General features: G+C 38.4%; 1 protein-coding gene across 1 annotated transcript in view; it reads right to left on the minus strand.

Annotated features, from left to right (window-relative positions):
* The window catches only part of dlg4b (discs, large homolog 4b (Drosophila)), an 83,866-nt gene extending 65,708 nt beyond the window's left edge, over positions 1-18,158 (minus strand). Inside the window, exons 1-2 of the mRNA XM_056449184.1 lie at positions 18,099-18,158; positions 3,708-3,869 (exon numbers count right to left, since the gene is read on the minus strand). Of these exons, the coding sequence (XP_056305159.1) occupies positions 3,708-3,869; positions 18,099-18,128 (192 nt within the window). The 5' untranslated portion in view covers positions 18,129-18,158. The remainder of the gene's footprint in view (positions 1-3,707; positions 3,870-18,098) is intronic.
* Between the last annotated feature and the right edge of the window lie 1,843 nt (positions 18,159-20,001).

Here is a 20,001-nt window from a genome sequence, read left to right on the forward strand (position 1 = left end):
CCAACTGACCAATCAGCACAGAGTAGAGAAATCTGACCAATCAGCACAGAGTAGAGCCATCTGAAACATCAGCACAGAGTAGAGAAATCTGACCAATCAGCACAGAGTAGAGCAATCTGACCAATCAGCACAGAGTAGAGCCATCTGATCAATCAGCACAGAGTAGAGCCAACTGACCAATCAGCACAGAGTAGAGCCATCTGAAACATCAGCACAGAGTAGAGAAATCTGACCAATCAGCACAGAGTAGAGCCATCTGATCAATCCGCACAGAGTAGAGAAATCTGACCAATCAGTACAGAGTAGAGCCATCTGATCAATCCGCACAGAGTAGGGTCGTTTGACCAATCAGCGCAGATTAGGGTCGTTTGACCAATCAGCACAGAGTAGAGCAATCTGACCAATCAGCACAGAGTAGAGCAATCTGACCAATCAGCACAGAGTAGAGCCAACTGACCAATCAGCACAGAGTAGAGCAATCTGAACAATCAGCACAGAGTAGAGCAATCTGACCAATCAGCACAGAGTAGAGCCAACTGACCAATCAGCACAGAGTAGAGCAATCTGAACAATCAGCACAGAGTAGAGCCATCTGAAACATCAGCACAGAGTAGAGCAATCTGACCAATCAGCACAGAGTAGAGCAATCTGACCAATCAGCACAGAGTAGAGCCAACTGACCAATCAGCACAGAGTAGAGACATCTGACCAATCAGCACAGAGTAGAGCAATCTGACCAATCAGCACAGAGTAGAGCCAACTGACCAATCAGCACAGAGTAGAGCCAACTGACCAATCAGCACAGAGTAGAGACATCTGACCAATCAGCATAGAGTAGAGCCAACTGACCAATCAGCACAGAGTAGAGACATCTGACCAATCAGCACAGAGTAGAGCAATCTGACCAATCAGCACAGAGTAGAGCCAACTGACCAATCACCACAGAGTAGAGCAATCTGACCAATCAGCACAGAGTAGAGCAATCTGACCAATCAGCACAGAGTAGAGCAATCTGACCAATCAGCACAGAGTAGAGCCAACTGACCAATCAGCACAGAGTAGAGCAATCTGAACAATCAGCACAGAGTAGAGCAATCTGACCAATCAGCACAGAGTAGAGCCAACTGACCAATCAGCACAGAGTAGAGCAATCTGAACAATCAGCACAGAGTAGAGCCATCTGAAACATCAGCACAGAGTAGAGCAATCTGACCAATCAGCACAGAGTAGAGCAATCTGACCAATCAGCACAGAGTAGAGCCAACTGACCAATCAGCACAGAGTAGAGCAATCTGAACAATCAGCACAGAGTAGAGCAATCTGACCAATCAGCACAGAGTAGAGCAATCTGACCAATCAGCACAGAGTAGAGCCAACTGACCAATCAGCACAGAGTAGAGACATCTGACCAATCAGCATAGAGTAGAGAAATCTGACCAATCAGCACAGAGTAGAGCCATCTGAAACATCAGCACAGAGTAGAGAAATCTGACCAATCAGCACAGAGTAGAGCCATCTGATCAATCAGCACAGAGTAGAGCCAACTGACCAATCAGCACAGAGTAGAGCCATCTGAAACATCAGCACAGAGTAGAGAAATCTGACCAATCAGCACAGAGTAGAGCCATCTGATCAATCCGCACAGAGTAGAGAAATCTGACCAATCAGCACAGAGTAGAGCCAACTGACCAATCAGCACAGAGTAGAGCCATCTGAAACATCAGCACAGAGTAGAGAAATCTGACCAATCAGCACAGAGTAGAGCCATCTGAAACATCAGCACAGAGTAGAGAAATCTGACCAATCAGCACAGAGTAGAGCCATCTGATCAATCCGCACAGAGTAGAGAAATCTGATCAATCCGCACAGAGTAGAGAAATCTGACCAATCAGTACAGAGTAGAGCCATCTGATCAATCCGCACAGAGTAGGGTCGTTTGACCAATCAGCGCAGATTAGGGTCGTTTGACCAATCAGCACAGAGTAGAGCAATCTGACCAATCAGCACAGAGTAGAGCAATCTGACCAATCAGCACAGAGTAGAGCAATCTGACCAATCAGCACAGAGTAGAGCAATCTGACCAATAAGCACAGAGTAGAGCCAACTGACCAATCACCACAGAGTAGAGCAATCTGACCAATCAGCACAGAGTAGAGACATTTGACCAATCAGCATAGAGTAGAGCAATCTGACCAATCAGCACAGAGTAGAGCAATCTGACCAATCAGCACAGAGTAGAGCAATCTGACCAATCAGCACAGAATCTGGAGCTAATCTAACAAAACAACCTGAGATTACTGTGCACAAATTTATACACCTCAACAAATATATCAGGGCAGGGGCGCAGATTTAGGGTGGACGGAAGTGATGCGTCCCCACCAATATCCGCTGACAATAAAAATCTCCCCACCAATTTCACCAACCTTGAAAGAATAAACTACATGGTTGATTTCAGACTTCAGCCACTGTTTAAACTCCTCTTTCTCCATCCAGCAGTACGCAAACTTACATTTTCCCATTTTGCCCTCTGCTTCACTCTATAGTTTTGTACATATGGAGAGCGTCACATCACCTTCCTGAGTTTGTCGCAAATTACGTGACATCACCAGGACAGAAGAGTGGAACCAATCGTGTGGATCGAGCACGCCGTTGTTAATATTAGAAGCAAAATAAATATATTTTTGCTTTTTTTGGAGTCGAACACTTTGGAAATCGCTTGAAGAAAACTTAAGACCTCATATAAACTCGATTAAGACTTTTAATACCTTTTAAAGGCTGATTTATCAACTTTTAATACTTTTTAAGACCCCGCAGACACCCTGCAAGCAGTCCAACAGTATTTATGTACACAGAAAATAAATAAACAAATGTAAAATAATAATGGAGTTTGCTAATTTTATGAGTAACTCAATAAAACTGTTATTAAAGTTACAAATGGTACAATCTCTTTGTCCTGAAGGCTTCCTCAGACAGCTTCAAAAACCCACCCGAATGATAAACTATAATGCAGACTCAACATTACTAATTAATGCTGAGCCCACACCTCCAGTGAGCACTGTATACTCACACACACTCTCTGTAGGGACAGTTAAGGATTCATAAATGTCTGCCTTAGCTTTTCTATTATTTAGAGACATGCATGAATGTGTGTGTGTTCAGAGATGAAGTTAAGGTGAAAGGTTGAAAGCCTGTCACAATAATCAATATATGGACTTATCACACAACACATGGACATGACCTCAATCATATATATCGCCCACACATACAAACAATTCTAGCAACATTTCAGCTGATGGTGATCATCTCTACCTCTATTGGAGGTGTCAGTATGGTTAAAACAGTGTAGTATTTACTGTAAATTACTATAGTATATCCCCATTTGGGTGTCGGACAGCTGAAAATAGATCTGCTAGCAGATATCACAGCCTCTGTTACTCTTTACTGTTAACATTTATTATTCTTGATTTACGATATGAGTTTCACATCCAACGCCTGATTATTAAACAGTTAAAATGGCTATAATTCAATTAAAGATTAAAATATGATGTGTTCTCTGGAGGAGTGTACTCACACTGTCATATTATACTGTCATTCTGCCATTATTTAATCACAGTCATATCGTTTATTGCAATATATGTTGGAATATATCCTACAACACACACAGATATCATGACAGGCTTATTGAGCAGACTCATGAGGATATTTACCTTAGCTGGTGACACGTGCATCTGAGGTGTGTATGCGTGGATGCCGTCGATGGGGGCGTGGCCAGAGTCACCCAGGTGCAGCATCTCTGCAGATTTACCTGTGCTCAGGTGAGCGGGACTGTGCTGCAGCGGTGGCGTCTCCTCATCATGGTAACGGTACTTCTGCAGAGACCATCACACACACACGCGCACAAAGAGAGAGAGAGGAACAGCTCAACTCCACTGTCACACTTAAAACACATTAGACATATTCACTTCTTCATTTTCCTTCAGCTTAGTCCCTTATTTATCAGGGGTCGCCACAGCGGAATGAACCGCCAACTATTCCAGCATATGTTTTACACAGCGGATGATCTTCCAGCCGCAACCCAGTACTGGGAAACATCCACACACACTCATTCACGCTCATACACTACGAACAATTTAGCCAACCCAATTCACCTGTACCGCATGTGTTTGGACTGTGGGGGAAACCGAAGCACCCGGAGGAAACCCACGCGAATGCAGGGAGAACATGCAAACTCCACACAGAAACGCCAACTGACCCAGCCGAGGCTCGAACCAGCGACCTTCTTGCTGCGAGGCGACAGCACTACCTACTGCGCCACTGCATCGCCTCAACTATATTTAAGGGCATCCGCTGCGTAAATGGGGCATGTGCTGGATGAGTTGGCGGTTCATTCCGCTGTGACGACCCCTGATTAATAAAGGGACTAATGAATGAATACAGTTGAAGTATTTTTTTTACCATTTATTTATAGTTATTATGAAATAAATGAGGAAATTACCCATGGCCACTTCCTACAGTTTGCTATATTTACTTTCTGCCCACAGCTCTCATTCAAGCTTGGATTTTGGCCCTTTATGAGAAAAAGTCTGGGCACCCCTAAACCAAACACACACACACTGCATTATGGGATAGTCCAGACGGGGGCGACACAGAGCTGCTCAGTATTCCACTCAGAGCTCACTGCAGAGCTGAGGATGATGATGATAATGATGTCATCAGAGAGGGACGAGAGAGAGAGAGAGGGACGAGAGAGAGAGAGAGAGAGAGAGAGAGAGAGAGAGAGAGAGAGAGAGAGAGAGAGAGAGAGAGAGAGAGAAAGAGAGAGCTCAGCTGAACTCTCATTATATCTCCAGAGAGTAGAAACACAAAAAGAAGCAAGCAAACTATCAGAGACTCACTCTTCTGTCTGTGTGTGTGTGTGTGTGTGTGTATGTGTGTGTGTGTGTGTGTGTGTGTTGATTTTGATGGTTTTTGAGGACACACATTTGTATAATGAGATGGGAATGATCCAGATAGGAGGTTTATGAGGACAGGTCTTGTTTTCTCTTAAGTTAAAATCATATTTAAAGAGCTCTCCTGACTCATAGTTTGACCCAGGGCTCTTGTAAAGGTGGCTGGGTCATATAAGAAGTGCTTTTTACAGTATTATACACACTATGCCTATGGAGAGTCCTCATAAACCATCAAAACCAATGTGTGTGTGTGTGTGTGTGAGTGAGTTTCCCACGCTCGCTCACTCTCTCTCATTCACTGCACGATGCTGCTGTGGTTGCCATGGAAACTGGCTCTGATAACACGGTTGCATAGCAACTGACATCATCAGCAACACAGAAAAGAGGATGAAAGAGAAGCAAATGACGAGCGATCTTCAGATTTATGAATGTGTATGTATGTGTGTGTGTGTGTGTGTGTGTGTGTGTGTGTGTGACTGACAGTAAAACAGCTAGTCAGTGGTGTGTGTGTGTGTGTGTGTGTGTGTGTGTGTGTGTGTGTGTGTGTGTGTGTGTGTGCTTGAGTCCCGAAGAGTGAACCGCTACAGTGCCACTTTCATTGATCTGCTTGATCGAGTGACATGTCGACCCGCAGTCTCAGCCAATCGGAAGCGTTTGTGGGCGGGGCTTATCAGAGTAACGGGGCAGTGAATGGAGCATGTTTCAGTCATCTTTTCTTCAGGACTCTTAATGAAACACACTCACTCATACACCGTTTCAAAGCAGAAGACCATCATGCTAATGTTCTGCAATATTGTAATATCCTCATGCCTTATTGCATTTATCAAATTAGGGCTGGACAATTATTTAAACATGCAGATGCTAATATAGAGTTGAGGTCAGAATTGACCCCCTGTATATTTTCTCCCCCAATTTCGGTTTAACGGAGAGAAGATTTCTTCAACACATTTCTAATCATAATAGTTTTAATAACTCATCTCTAATAACTGATTTATTTTCTCTTTGTCATGATGACAGTAAATAATATTAGACTAGATATTCTTCAAGACACTTCTATACAGCTTAAAGTGACATTTAAAGGCTTAACTAGGTTAATTAGGTTAACTAGGCAGGTTAGGGTAATTAGGCAAGTTATTGTATAATGATGGTTTGTTCTGGAGACAATCCAAAACTGATATTGGTTAAAGGGGCTAATAATATTGTGCTTAAAATGGTGTTTAAAACAATTAAAAACTGCTTTTATTCTAGCTGAAATAAAACAAATAAGACTTTCTCCAGAAGAAAAAATATTAGAGGAAATACTGTGAAAAAATCCTGAATCTGTTCAACATCATTTGGGAAATATTTGAACAAGAAATGAAAAAATAAATAAATAAAAATAAATAATAAAAATGTATAATAATAATAATAATAACAATAATAAAAACAATAATAATAATAATAATAAATTAATTAATCAATCAATAAAAAAATAAAAAAATAAAAATAAATAATAATAAAAAAAAAATAATAATAATAATAAATTAATTAATCAATAAAAAAAATATATAAATAAAAAATAATAAAGATTTATAATAATAATAATAATAATAATAATAATAATAATAATAATAAATTAATTAATTAATCAATAAAAATAAATAAATAAAAATAAATAATAAAAATTTATAATAAAAATAATAATAATAAATTAATCAATAAAAAAAATAAATGAATAAAAATAAATAATAAAAATTTATAATAAAAATAATAATAATAATAAATTAATTAATCAATAAAAAAATAAATGAATAAAAATAAATAATAATAAAAATGTATAATAATAATAATAATAATAATAATAATAAATAAATTAATTAATTAATCAATTAAAAAAATAAATAAATAAATAAAAATAAATAATAATAAAAATTTATAATAATAATAATAATAATAATAATAAATTAATTAATCAATAAAAAAATAAAAATAAATAATAATAAAAATGTATTATTATAATAATAATAATAAAAAATTAATTAACTAATCAATAAAAATTTTTTTTTAAATAAATAAATAAAAATCACAGGACTTTGACTATATTTAACAGAATATAATACCATTTCTGTAAATTAAATCAATCCATAGTTAATATTGTTTATGAATAAATAAAATATTAATTTTTATATTTCTTTTTTTTTTTTTTACATTTTAAAGCGTTTACTTAGAAAGTGCTCGCTCATATGTGATCATATTCCTCACTTTATTCAGAACTTCTGGGCAAATGTCGAATTAAAAATGTATAAATATAAAGTAAATATTAAAACACAAAATAAATGATTTCTGAATTGTTAATTGATACTTTTTAATGTTTTAATTGAATTTCAAAAGAGGTTTTATTGTATTGGTGTCTATAGTTATGGTTTCAAGAGTTCACACTTAGATATTGCTTGATAATAATAGCAAGTTTGGCATGCTGTCCCGGGAGAGAACCCTGAGCTCGGAGATAGATGAGCCCAGGGCTCCCGCCTGGTCAATGAGCATGTAAGAGGAGTATGGTTCTCGAGAGGGAAGTGGAGGAAATGGGGAGATGGGGTGGATGGCGGGTTTCTTTGGAAAACGAAGATAACGGAGTAGTTTTATAGGCTACTTATAGTGAGTTTGGATTAATTTGATTGGCTAACTAATGATTGTGAGAGACCAGCTGCGATCAATCAGATCACGTGCTCCATGAAATAAACAATACAGCATAATATGAAACGACAAACTTTTTATAAACAGATCTGCACTGCAAATAATGCTTTTCCTGCGTGGATTTACTGTCTTGTTTCTTGTCCAAATCTTGTTTTTTGTCCTAGACGACTATAATTTTTGCTTTTGTTTTCAGAAATGAGTCAAAATGAAGTGTGTTTTTCCCCATAAAAACAAGGGTGAGAAAAATAATCTTATTCCAAAACCAAAACAGGATTATTTTACTCACCCCATTGGAAAACGCTTCTTGATTTAAGAATTTGTAGATATTTGGACTACAAACAAGACAATAAATCGTAGAAAGAAAGCATGTTCTGCAGTGTGTGTGATGATATTAGCTACAGCACGATTCAGATATCTCAACATCCCAATATTCATTGCGTTCTACAGAAAACCCCTTTTTTTCTTGTTGTATTTTTTTTAGACTACACTTTTAATTTTAAAGCACTGCATTTCCGCTTACTCTAATATCATACAAAATAAAAGTCAATACATTCAACACATGAAATTTTATAGATACATCTGAAGACAAAAGGTACAGTATATTATAATTCTATTTCCCAAAGTGATGTTTAACAGAGCAAGGTTTCACAGTAAAATAAAATTATTTAATTTATAAATTAATTAGCTAATTTGTTTGACATGGACGTCATAATTATACAGGACAAACACATGCATTTGTTTAAGTGTTTCAGCAGACTTGAGAATTCTCAACACCTGTCCAAGCCTTGACATAAAATGAAAATAAAAATATACAGCTGAAGTCAGAATTATTCGCCCCCCTTTTGAATTGTTTTTCTTTTGTTAAATATTTCCCAAATGATGTTTAACAGATTCAGGAAATGTTCACAGTATGTCTGATAATATTTTTTTCTTCTGGAGAAAGTCTTATTTGTTTTATTTCGGCTAGAATAAAAGCAGTTTTTAATTTTTTAAACACCATTTTAAGGTCAATATTATTAGCCCCTTTAAGCTATTTTTTCGATAGTCTACAGAACAAACCATCATTATACAATAACTTGCCTAATTACCATAACCTGCCTAGTTAACCTAATTAACCTAGTTAAGCCTTTAAATGTCACTTTAAGCTGTATAGAAGTGTCTTGAAGAATATCTAGTCTAATATTATTTACTGTCATCATGACAAAGAGAAAATAAATCAGTTATTAGAGATGAGTTATTAACACTATTATGATTAGAAATGTGTTGAAGAAATCTGCTCTCAGTTAGAAAACAAACAGAAAATAAACAGGGTGGCTAATAATTCTGACTTCACCTGTATATACACACAACATTATAGTTCTTTACATAAAATTACTATAAGGCAAATCAAAGGGGGCATGATCAAACAAACTAACATAGACTATTAGTGCAAACACTGCTGTTTTGTTTTTAACCACTTTTTAAGAACACTACTAAAAACATTTATATTACTTTTATCATTTTAGGCTAACAGGTAAATCATTCACAATTTGGCTCCCTTTACAGAGAAGACAGATTGACCAAAAGAGGTCTTACACTTTGGCACAAGACAGTCTTCATTAGCAGTTGCCTGTGTGACTCTGTGAGCGGTCTGATGCTTACTGATTAAACAACTTTGTAACATGATAATTTAAACATTTAAAAACAATTTAAGATAATTAAATTTAATAAAACTATCAAAACTAAAAAAGGTTATGTTTACATAAAACATCACAATGATGCCATCGCATAGGCCAGGGGTCAACAAACTTGTTCCTGGAGGGCTGGTGTCCTGCAGATTTTAGCTCCAACTCTAATCAAACACACCTGAACAAGCTAATCAAGGTGTTACTAGGTATACTTGAAACATCCAGGCAGGTGTGTTGAGGCAAGTTGGAGCTAAACCCTGGAGGGACACCGGCCCTCCAGGACTGAGATTGGTGACCCCTGGCATAGGCTTTAAATCCATAACTAAAGCCTGTGAATTATTATTCATAAAACACTACAGTATTTACTATAAATTACTAGTATAAATGTCTGTTAAATAAGGAAACAAATGCATAATTTGCATCCATGAATTACTAGTTTTGCATTGTTTGTGGCTCCAAAATGATTCCTAAACACACTATTGACGTGGTTTTTATAAATGACACCTTTTTTATTGTATTATGAACTGTATTTCACTGTAGGACAGTTATGTGGTGTGTGTTTCTGTATTATAAAGTAGTAAAAATCACTGTATATTTTACAGTAAAGACATACAATTCAGTAAATACATATACAGTAAGATAAATGGTGCTGTAAATGTTGACAATATTTTTGCTGTAATTGATTTTCAGTATGTTACTGGTGAACTGAACAGTAATATGAACTGTATTTTACTGTAGGACAGTTATGCAGTATGTTACTGTAAATTAAAGTCGCATTGTGAAAATTACTGTGTATTTTTACAGTAAAGTTATACATATCTGTTGATACATATACAGCAAGATAAATGGTGCTGTTAATGTAAATACAGTATTTTTGCTGTAATTGATTTTCAGTATGTTACTGGTGAACTGAACAGTAATATGAACTGTATTTTACCGTAGGACAGTTGTGCAGTATGTTACTGTAAATTAAAGTCAGATTGTGAAAATAACGGTGTATTTTACAGTAAAGATATACACACATCTCTGTGAATACATATACAGCAAGATAAATGGTGCTGCAAATGAAAACACAGTATTTTTGCTGTAATTGATTTACAATAAGTTACAGGTGAATTGAATTGTAATTTGAACTGTGCTTTACTGTAGCCATGTACAGCTATGTAGTATGTTACTGTAAATTAAAGTTGCATTGCGAAAATTACTGTGTATTTTTACAGTAAAGTTATACATCTAGTTCTGTTGATACATATACAGCAAGATAAATGGTGTTGTAAATGTAAATACAGTATTTCTGCTGTAATTAATTTATAGAAAGTTACTAGTGAACTGAACTGTAATATGAACTATTTTACTGTAGGACAGTTATGCAGTATGTTACTGTAAATTAAAGTCGCATTGTGAAAATTACTGTATATTTTACAGTAAATATATACACACATCACTGTAATACACATTGAATACAAGTAAAACAGTCTGTATGTTTTTCTCACAATCATTGACAGTTACCAATCTTCCTGATGTATTCGTTACAGGAGAAAAGCTTAGCGTTGTCTCTGATTTTAAATATTTAGGTCTAATTTTAGATTCATAATTAACATTCCAAAAGCATGCCAAGAAGGTCAATAAAATTATTACATTTAATCTGGCCAACTTCGGGCATATACGACCTTACTTGACTAATAAAGCAAAACTTTTTATGCACTCCATGATTTTTTCTCATATTACATATTGTCTTACTAGTTGGTCACACGCAAGTAAAACGGTTTTAAAATCAAGTGAATCGCTTTATAAACAGGCACTTAAAGTATTTGATCAGAAGTCTATTAGGTATCATCATTGTAATATAATACAAAAACATTATTTATTGAGCTTTGGTAATATGAAATATTTGGCTGATGCTTGTATGATTTTTAAGATTTTAAATGGATATGCTCCACGTCGATTATGTGAGTTTGTAACACACAAGAACAATAATGGTCAAGCAACACGATCTGTTAACAGGGGAGACTGTGCTGTGCAGTTCAGACGTACAACTTTTGCACAATCAGTCTTCTCAGTTAGAGCCAGTCATTTCTGGAACACACTTCCTATTGATTTAAGGAGTGTTACAAATTATTCAACATTTAAATACAAGTTAAAGAAATGGCTAAAAGCTAATCAAGTTTGTAATCATGTGTAGTTCTTCTGTCTAACATTTTAACTTATTACATGTTTTATCCTGTTGTCATCTGTAACTTTACTGTTTCTGTATGTGTGATCATGTGTTTTTTTGATTTTAGGTTGCCTTTTAAAATCTAGCAGGGGGAAAAAGATGAAAATTAGCCCCCGTGGCTAACTCTGGCTTATTTACAGTCTCACTGTTTATTAATGAGCATTGTCCCTGTTAAATTAATACATTACAAATAAGTACATATACAGTAAGATAAATGGTGCTGTGAATGTAAACAGTATTTTTGCTGTAACTGATTTACAGTAAGTTACAGTAGATGCTACAGGAACTTGTTAACAGTGCAACTCTATGCAAAAACTTAAAACAACCAATTTACCCAAACACAATCCCTTTGTGAAAACAGTCCTTTCAGAGCAAACATAATCATATAACAGGAAATACTATATGTGACTCTGGAGCACTAAAATATCTTATGTTGCACAGGTTTAAGCCAAAAATGTTATGACAAAAATCATTCAGATATTAAAGGTGCAGTTTGTAAGTGTCACACCCAGTGGTTGAACTAGGTATTGCACTCACGCAAGTGCAGGTTACCAGATTGACGACAGGAGCGAGCCTGACTTTCGAGCCTAAAGGCTGATTTAATTCGTGTCCTATATAAAAGCAACGGCACGCGATAGAAGGAATATTTTCCACATTAAAAGGAGTTTTAGACAGAAATACATTTTTGCTGTTGTTGCTAAGTCATAAGTGTGGTGTATCAATATCAGTTGGTGTTTTGTACAAATGTAGAGCAACTTCAAGATAATTTCACTTTAAAGGTGCAGTATGTAAGTTTGACACCCAGTGGTAGAACTAGGTATTGCACTCCTGGATCAAAACAAACGCAAGTGCAGGTTGCCAGATTGAAGACCAACAGGAGTGTGCCTGACTGTCAAGCCTAAAGGCTGATTTAAATCATGTTCAAAATAAAAGCAACGGCACGCGATAGAAGAAATATTTTCCATATTAAAAGTAGTTTTTGTCCTAACCAACACCTAAAATTGATATATTAGAAACGGCTTCTGTTTCTTACAGCTGAACAACAGAACAACGATCAATGATTAGCTCAGGTACAGCTCATGTGCTTTATTCAGTGTTAAATGGTAATACTGTGAGATTGAACACCATTTTCCATCACATTTATTGCCGTACTACTGAAAGCAGCAGCAGATAGTTCACCTCAGATCTGGAGAATAAAATAAACTGTCTTAAACTGAACTCTAGAACTGAGACTCAGTGCAAGCCAACACATATCAGCGGATGCCTTTCTAGCTGCAACCCAGTACTGGAAAACACCCATACACACTCATTCACACACTCATACACTACGGCCAATTTAGTTCATCAATTCCCCTATAGCTCCGGAGCACCCGGAGGAAACCCACGCCGACACGGGGAGAACATGCAAACTCCACACAAAAACGCCAACTGACTCAGCCAGGACTCGAACCAGCGACCTTCTTGCTGTGAGGCCACAGTGCTAACCACTTAGCCACCTAGACGTTATTCAGCTTTAAAAAAAACCAACAGGTATGAATGTTTTTGGGTCTGTGTATCTGCGTATACTTGGTTTTCTTAGTTTTGTTTTCAAAACATTTGTTTATGCCAAATTCAAGCCTTCTCACACACATTAAAGTTTTGCAAATAATTATAATTGTTTTCGTCACATTTTGTTTTTACACACTAAATGAAAACGCAAAACCAAAATTAATAAACTGATTTAAAATGACGGGAGTTAAATGCCCGCTCTCTGCTGATTGGTCAATCAAAGTGTGACATCATCAGCTGTTCCTCAGTTTTGTGCAGTGGAAAAACATCTCAACTTATGGACTTAATAATAATTCCTTACATTTATATAGCGCTTTTCTGGACACTCAGAGCGCCATCCACCTGGATGATGCAATGGCAGCCATATTGTGTCAGAGCGCACACCACACACCAGCTGATTGGTGGAGAGGAAACAGAGTGATGAAGCCAGTTATGATATGGGGATGGTTAGGAGGCCATGATGGACAGAGGCCAGAAGGCAGATTTGGTCAGGATGCCAGGGTTAAACCCCTTCTCATTTTCAAAGGACATCCTGGGATTTTTAATGTCCACAGAGAGTCAGGTCCTCGGTTTAACGTCTCATCCTAAAGACAGCGATCACTAACAGTATAGAGTTCCCTTCACTATACTGGGGCATTAGGACTTACACAGATCGCAGGTTGAGCGCCCCCTGCTGGTCTGACTAACACCACCTCCGGCAGCAATCAAGCTTTCCCATGTGGTCTCCCATCCAGGTACTGACCAGGCTCAGCCCTGCTTAGCTACAGTGGGCGATGGAGGTGTAACAGATCACAAATCTCACGTTCGGATCACACTACGGTTTTTAAGTCACGGATCTGACTATTTTTCGGATCAGCAAAAAAGGGAGAAGATAAATGTCATTTGCTTTCCATTTACACAAAAATATTACTGCAAACACTATTGGTTTAACAAACAGAGAACCTGTTATTTTAATACAAATAAAACTCAAAGATCCAGCTTAAAAAAGGAAAATATTCAATACGAAAAAATGATCTTAGCTATGGTTGCTGACAGTGCTAAATATAAAAATCTACCATCTTGTACAACAGATCATATTTATTTTCAATTATTGATTCAACATTTCACACATAAAACTTCCTGTTTCATTATCCTGTAGGTGGATCATTTCTAAAGACCTATTCAGTAACTAACTATTCAGTGACATAATTTTGATGGTTGTTTGTCGCCGCCTATTGGTTACACAATGTAATTGCTTTCACCAGTGTCAAACTTTCACCAGTGTCCAAGCGGCAACCTCCCGCTCTCCCTCGGGAAGCCAATACGGAAGTAACTAAAACTGCAATTCATCGACTCGCCTTGGGGGGCTGGCTCCAGGAAGTCCAGGTCATTTCTGACTGCAATGGGAAATTGGCCATTTTTACAGCTGATAAAAACATGCTAACAGCCTGCTACAACAGATGGCTTTAGTGCATACAGCCATGATTACCCTTCATGACAACTGTGATGGGGTGAATTTTTTTATGACTCATCCGTTTACTTTATATTAGGTTATATTAAGTCTGCATAATTAAGGGCGTGGCCACTTGAGTGACAGCTAGGTCTCGCTGGTCGCCGTCACTTCACCTCAGCTGAATCCGGCAGATTAGCCACTGATCTCGGCATATTCATCGTATTTTTGTTTTGTTTTATGTGGCTTTACACAGTCAGCTGCCTTTTGGGATTATTTCCTACAATTATCAGATGATGTGGGATGGTGTGTGCACTTAATTGTGCTCACAAACCATTCATGTGGCCTCTATTTCCCAGGTGAGTAAAGTTATATACTTATATACCATCTCTATAAATGCATTGGTCTTATTTAAGATTATTTATCATTAATATTTTTCTTTAGACCCGTAAAGCACTCCAGAATGTGACAGATTGATTAGCTGTAGGCTCTAGAACAGTCATCTGAAGCGTTATCATACAGTGTTATGCTGGAGTTCATCAATAGTCTTGCATTTACTAACACAGACTATATCTGAAGTGTTTGGACATATTTCGCGTTTTCCTCCTGTAGAAAAACGTCATAAGAACAATGTTTAGTGGCTCACTGTATTACTACAGTGTTTTTAAAAGTCTAAACACTTTATTGATATAGTGTACAGCCAAGCACATGTGGTCAGAACACAACCGAGTCGCAGGTAATAAAGTATCAAGCGTTTCTCCCAAAGTAAAGTCTGAGCCAGGTCCAAGCAAAATGCCAGCAGGTGTCTGTAGCTCCGCCCACTCTCCGCCTCTTTGCCCCTGTTTGGTATCCCGCCGTGGGTGTGATGATGCGCGAACAAAATGGCGACGGTTGGCAGCGCCTACTTGTAGCTGCCTTTGCGCTCTTCAGAAACCTATGGGTGACGTCACGGATACTACGTCCATATATTTTACAGTCTATGCCAGCGTCAAATCCATTAAACGGTGGTTTTAATCTTCACCATAAACATCAGTGTATCTGAACTATAATCTGTTCTCCCAGTACTCCCAGTGTTATTTCATTTGTAATGAACTGAAAAAGTATAAAAACTGAATATCTCTCGATCAAACGCAGATCTGAATGCAGCGCTTAAAAGGATCAATAAACATATGCAAATCATTATCATTTATCATTCATGTTACGCGGGTTTGAACTGAGATCATGATCTTTTAATGGTTAATCATGCAGCTTTACACTGAATGCATTAATGCAGGCTAAACAAGCAGTAACTAAAAACACCTTTAATTAATAACCTAAGGAAGCATTAAGTTAGGTAGGTCCCACCACAACCGTTTCCATCATCATTATATTGTACAGGGAAGTCAAAACGATTTCATACGCATGATTTGAATGACGCAGGAGGCGATCTCTCTGCAATTGTTTTAAATGTTGGATTAACCCACAAGTTCACAAAGTTATTAATCCGCGGGTCACGTGCGTTCTGAACCGTGGGGTGTGATCCAAACGATCAACCATGATCTGTTACACCTCTAGTGGGTGACCATGTGAGAGTTGCAGAAAGCTAGCTGTCGGCAAATATCTAGGCGTAAATTTGGCAACCTGTGCTAGCCTTAATAATAATATTTGATTCCAGACTTCGCATGTGTAAACCCATTATCCATCCATTCTGAAAATGAAAGACGAGAAGAGCGATTATACGCAGATACACAAACCGTTTTGTGGTCCAGAATCACATATTTTGCCTTCTAATATTAATAACCTAATATGATTTAATAATAGGGTGGCACGGTGGCTCAGTGGTTAGCACTGAGGACTTACAGCAAAAACGTCGCTGGTTCGAGTCTCGACTGGAACAGTTGGCATTTCTGTGTGGAGTCAGCATATTCTCTCCATGTTGGTGTGGGTTTCCTCTGGGTGCACCGGTTTCCCCCACAGCCCAAACACATGCGCTATAGATGAACTGATGACTAAATTGGCCAGTGTATGAGTGTGTGAATGAGTGTGCACGGGTGTTTCCCAGTACTGGGTTACGGCTAAAAGGGCATACGCTGTGTAAAACATATGCTGGAATAGTTGGCGGTTCATTCCGCTGTGGCAACCCTTGATAAATAAGGGACTAAGCTGAAGAAAAATGAATAATTAATAATACTAACAATCGTCTAATTTTGGATCTGATGTGAGTGACAGCATGATCCCGCCCCCTCACACCAGTGAACACCAATCGGAGATGAGCAATGAAGAGGGAGGGGAAGTTATTCTGATTCAAGATTACAGGTGAACTTAAACAGAATGATAAACAGTCATGATAAACACTGCATTATTTCATATGTTAAGAGGAAACGGCTCATCTGATCCCACAGCGACGCCTTAATTGAAGATGAATGAAGTCAGAAAGGTTGGAGTGAGTATTGAACTGAACATGAAGATCATCACAACTGAACAGCAGCAAAGAGAAGACAACTAACAAGGCATCAGCATACACCTGCTGAACAGGCCAAACACACACACACACACACGCACACACACCCACACACGAAACAGGTGTAAATGACAGCCGATATTTAAAATACACACACTAAAACAGTTTAAGGACCAGAAGAACACACACACACACACACACACACACACACACACACACACACACACACACACACACACACACACACACACACGCACACACACACGCACACACACACGCACACACACACACACACACACATGAAACAGGTGTAAATCAGTCAATATTTAAAACACACACACTAAAACAGTTTGAGGGCCAGAAGAACACACACACACACACACACACACGAAACAGGTGTAAATGACAGCCGATATTTAAAACACACACACTAAAACCGTTTAAGCGGCAGAAGAACACACACACACACACACACACACACACGAAACAGGTGTAAATCAGTCAATATTTAAAAAACACACACTAAAACAGTTTGACGGCCAGAAGAACACACACACAAACTAACACACACACACACGCACACACACAAAACAGGTATAAATGACAGCCGATATTTAAAACACACACACTAAAACAGTTTGAAGACCGAAAGAACTTACACACACACACAAAATCATACACACAAAACAGGTGTAAATCACAGTCAGTGTTTAAAACACACACACACTAAAACAGTTTAAGGACCAGAAGAACTCACACACACGAGAAACAGGTGTAAATCACTGCCAATATTTAAAACACACACACAGTTTAAGAACTCTCTCTCTCTCTCTCACACACACACGAAACAGGCGTATATCACAGTCAATATTATAAACACACACATTAAAGCATCTCACACACCTGCTTGTTCTTTAGAGCAGAAACAGTTTGAGAGACCATCAGACACACACACACACTCACACTGTGTGTTATATAAAGTGAGATATGATGCTACACACACACATACACACACACATACACACGCACACACACACAGCTGTATAATGAGACGCGAGCGCGAGACGGCAGCGGTGTTGTACGCGGGCGCGTGAGAGAACGCTGCAGTATTTAGACACATCGCGCGCGCGCGCACACACACTCTCGCATGCACACACACGGGCCGCAGCGGTCTTACCTTAGTGGTCACTATACACAGGCAGTCCATGTCAGGACTGAGGGGCGACAGACGCGCTGAATCCCCCCCACCCTCCCCGGTCTGTCCCTCCGCCTGTCGAGTCTCCTCTCCTCGCGCGCGCGCTCGCTCTCTCTCTGTCGCGCGCCCGTCTCGCAGCTCGCGCGGGAGAGACAGACGGCTGCGGGGACGCGAACAACAGCACGACACGCGCGTGGAAACATGAGCGAAGCTGGCTGGCTGACTGCGGTTGCCTTGGCAGCGGGGCTGTTGTTGCTTTAGCAACTGTAGAGCAGTTGCCATGGAGACTGAGAGCGGCTGTTGCCATGTGGAGAGACTGACGCGGCGCGGGTCAAAGTGGAAAGAGCGCTATAAAGTACAGGTGACATCACAACTAGCCATATTGATGTCGTTAGCTCACATTGCTAGTTTTGTGGTGAACAATTTATCTGTGCAGGTCGTTAAAAGAAAGAAAATAGTTTGCCCTTGTAATCTGAAATTGAAATATTGTTTGATTTCAGTTAAATTCTCAGATTAGCCAAAGAGCTTAGAATGACCAAGAGGCGACACTCAATAGAACGTTCCACTGCAACAGCAGCACCCAGCACAGCCCCGCGATTCCGCCATTTTGTAGTGAAAGTGATCGGCCGTCCGTTGGATCTTATAGCTGTCGCGATGGCAAGCAGCAGCTTTGTTTTTTATTTATTTATTTAAAATGCGTATTAAAGCTGAGATACAACCTGAAAGACAACAATACAACACTTACTATCCCAATCATCAGAACTTTTAATAGTTTATTTTACAGACTTATGTGCTGTTTCATTACAAAATGGCTGCCGCGCCATCTAGTGGCTGTTTCCCAAATCGCACTAGAGTGTCGCCTCTTGGTGATTCTATGCTCTTTGGATTAGGTCTGTCTGATGTAGTGGGCGTGGCTAACATACTAAACCACGCCCCTCCAGCTGTCAGTTTTGACAACGAACCGAAATAGTGAGGAGGAGTCTGTTAGGCTGTAATAACTCTACCCAAACCCTTTCCCCCCATCTTTCTGAATGAAACGCCTACTTTACAACATCCAATCATCTCGCAGAAGAAAAAAAACAAGCCGTCATATCACCATCATATTATCTGTCAAAACATGTTCATGACTGCATAAATTATTATTCCATTAAAAAAAAAATATATATATATATATATATAAAATCAATACATTTTCTCTTTGAACCACCGGGTGGCAGTCTTTCTACTTTTATTTCAGAGTGAAGATTGCTGAAGTTTTATTAACATATATATTTAAAACTTTATATTTATAGTTAAAAATTATATTTACTATTTTCACAAGTGTATATAACTACTACTGTAAAAAGATATCAGCATTCACTACATACTTTCAGTATCACCTTCGCCTGAGCTGACCCGATCTAATCCTGTTGATATGAAATATGCTGCTGCTCCTCCCGAGCAGGTTTGAGCTACCAGAACTGTTGCTATGACAACAACTCTCGGAAGAGTTTTGAAGAACGAAACGATCGTGGATCATGTCAAATCGTCAATAACCAAATCCAGCTAATTGAGGAATATATATATATATATATATATATATATATATATATATATATATATATATAGTTAAAAATATATATTTACTATTTTCCCAAGTGTCGTGTCGTTTCGTCCAAGTGCCATTTCGTTTAATCCAATATCCATTGGGAGGGTGCTATTGCAAATGGACCTGTCAAATGAACACCGCTCACTTTAACAGCCACAGTCATATCACCCTGCAGCTCAAGACTGGTTACTCACTGAAGCTAAGCAGGGCTGAGCCTGGTTAGTACCTGGATGGGAGACCACATGAGAAAACTAGGTTACTGTTGGAAGTGGTGTTAGAGAGGCCAGCAGGGGGCGC

Source organism: Danio aesculapii, chromosome 23, assembly GCF_903798145.1.
Source record: "Danio aesculapii chromosome 23, fDanAes4.1, whole genome shotgun sequence".
NCBI classification, from domain to species: Eukaryota; Metazoa; Chordata; class Actinopteri; order Cypriniformes; family Danionidae; genus Danio; species Danio aesculapii.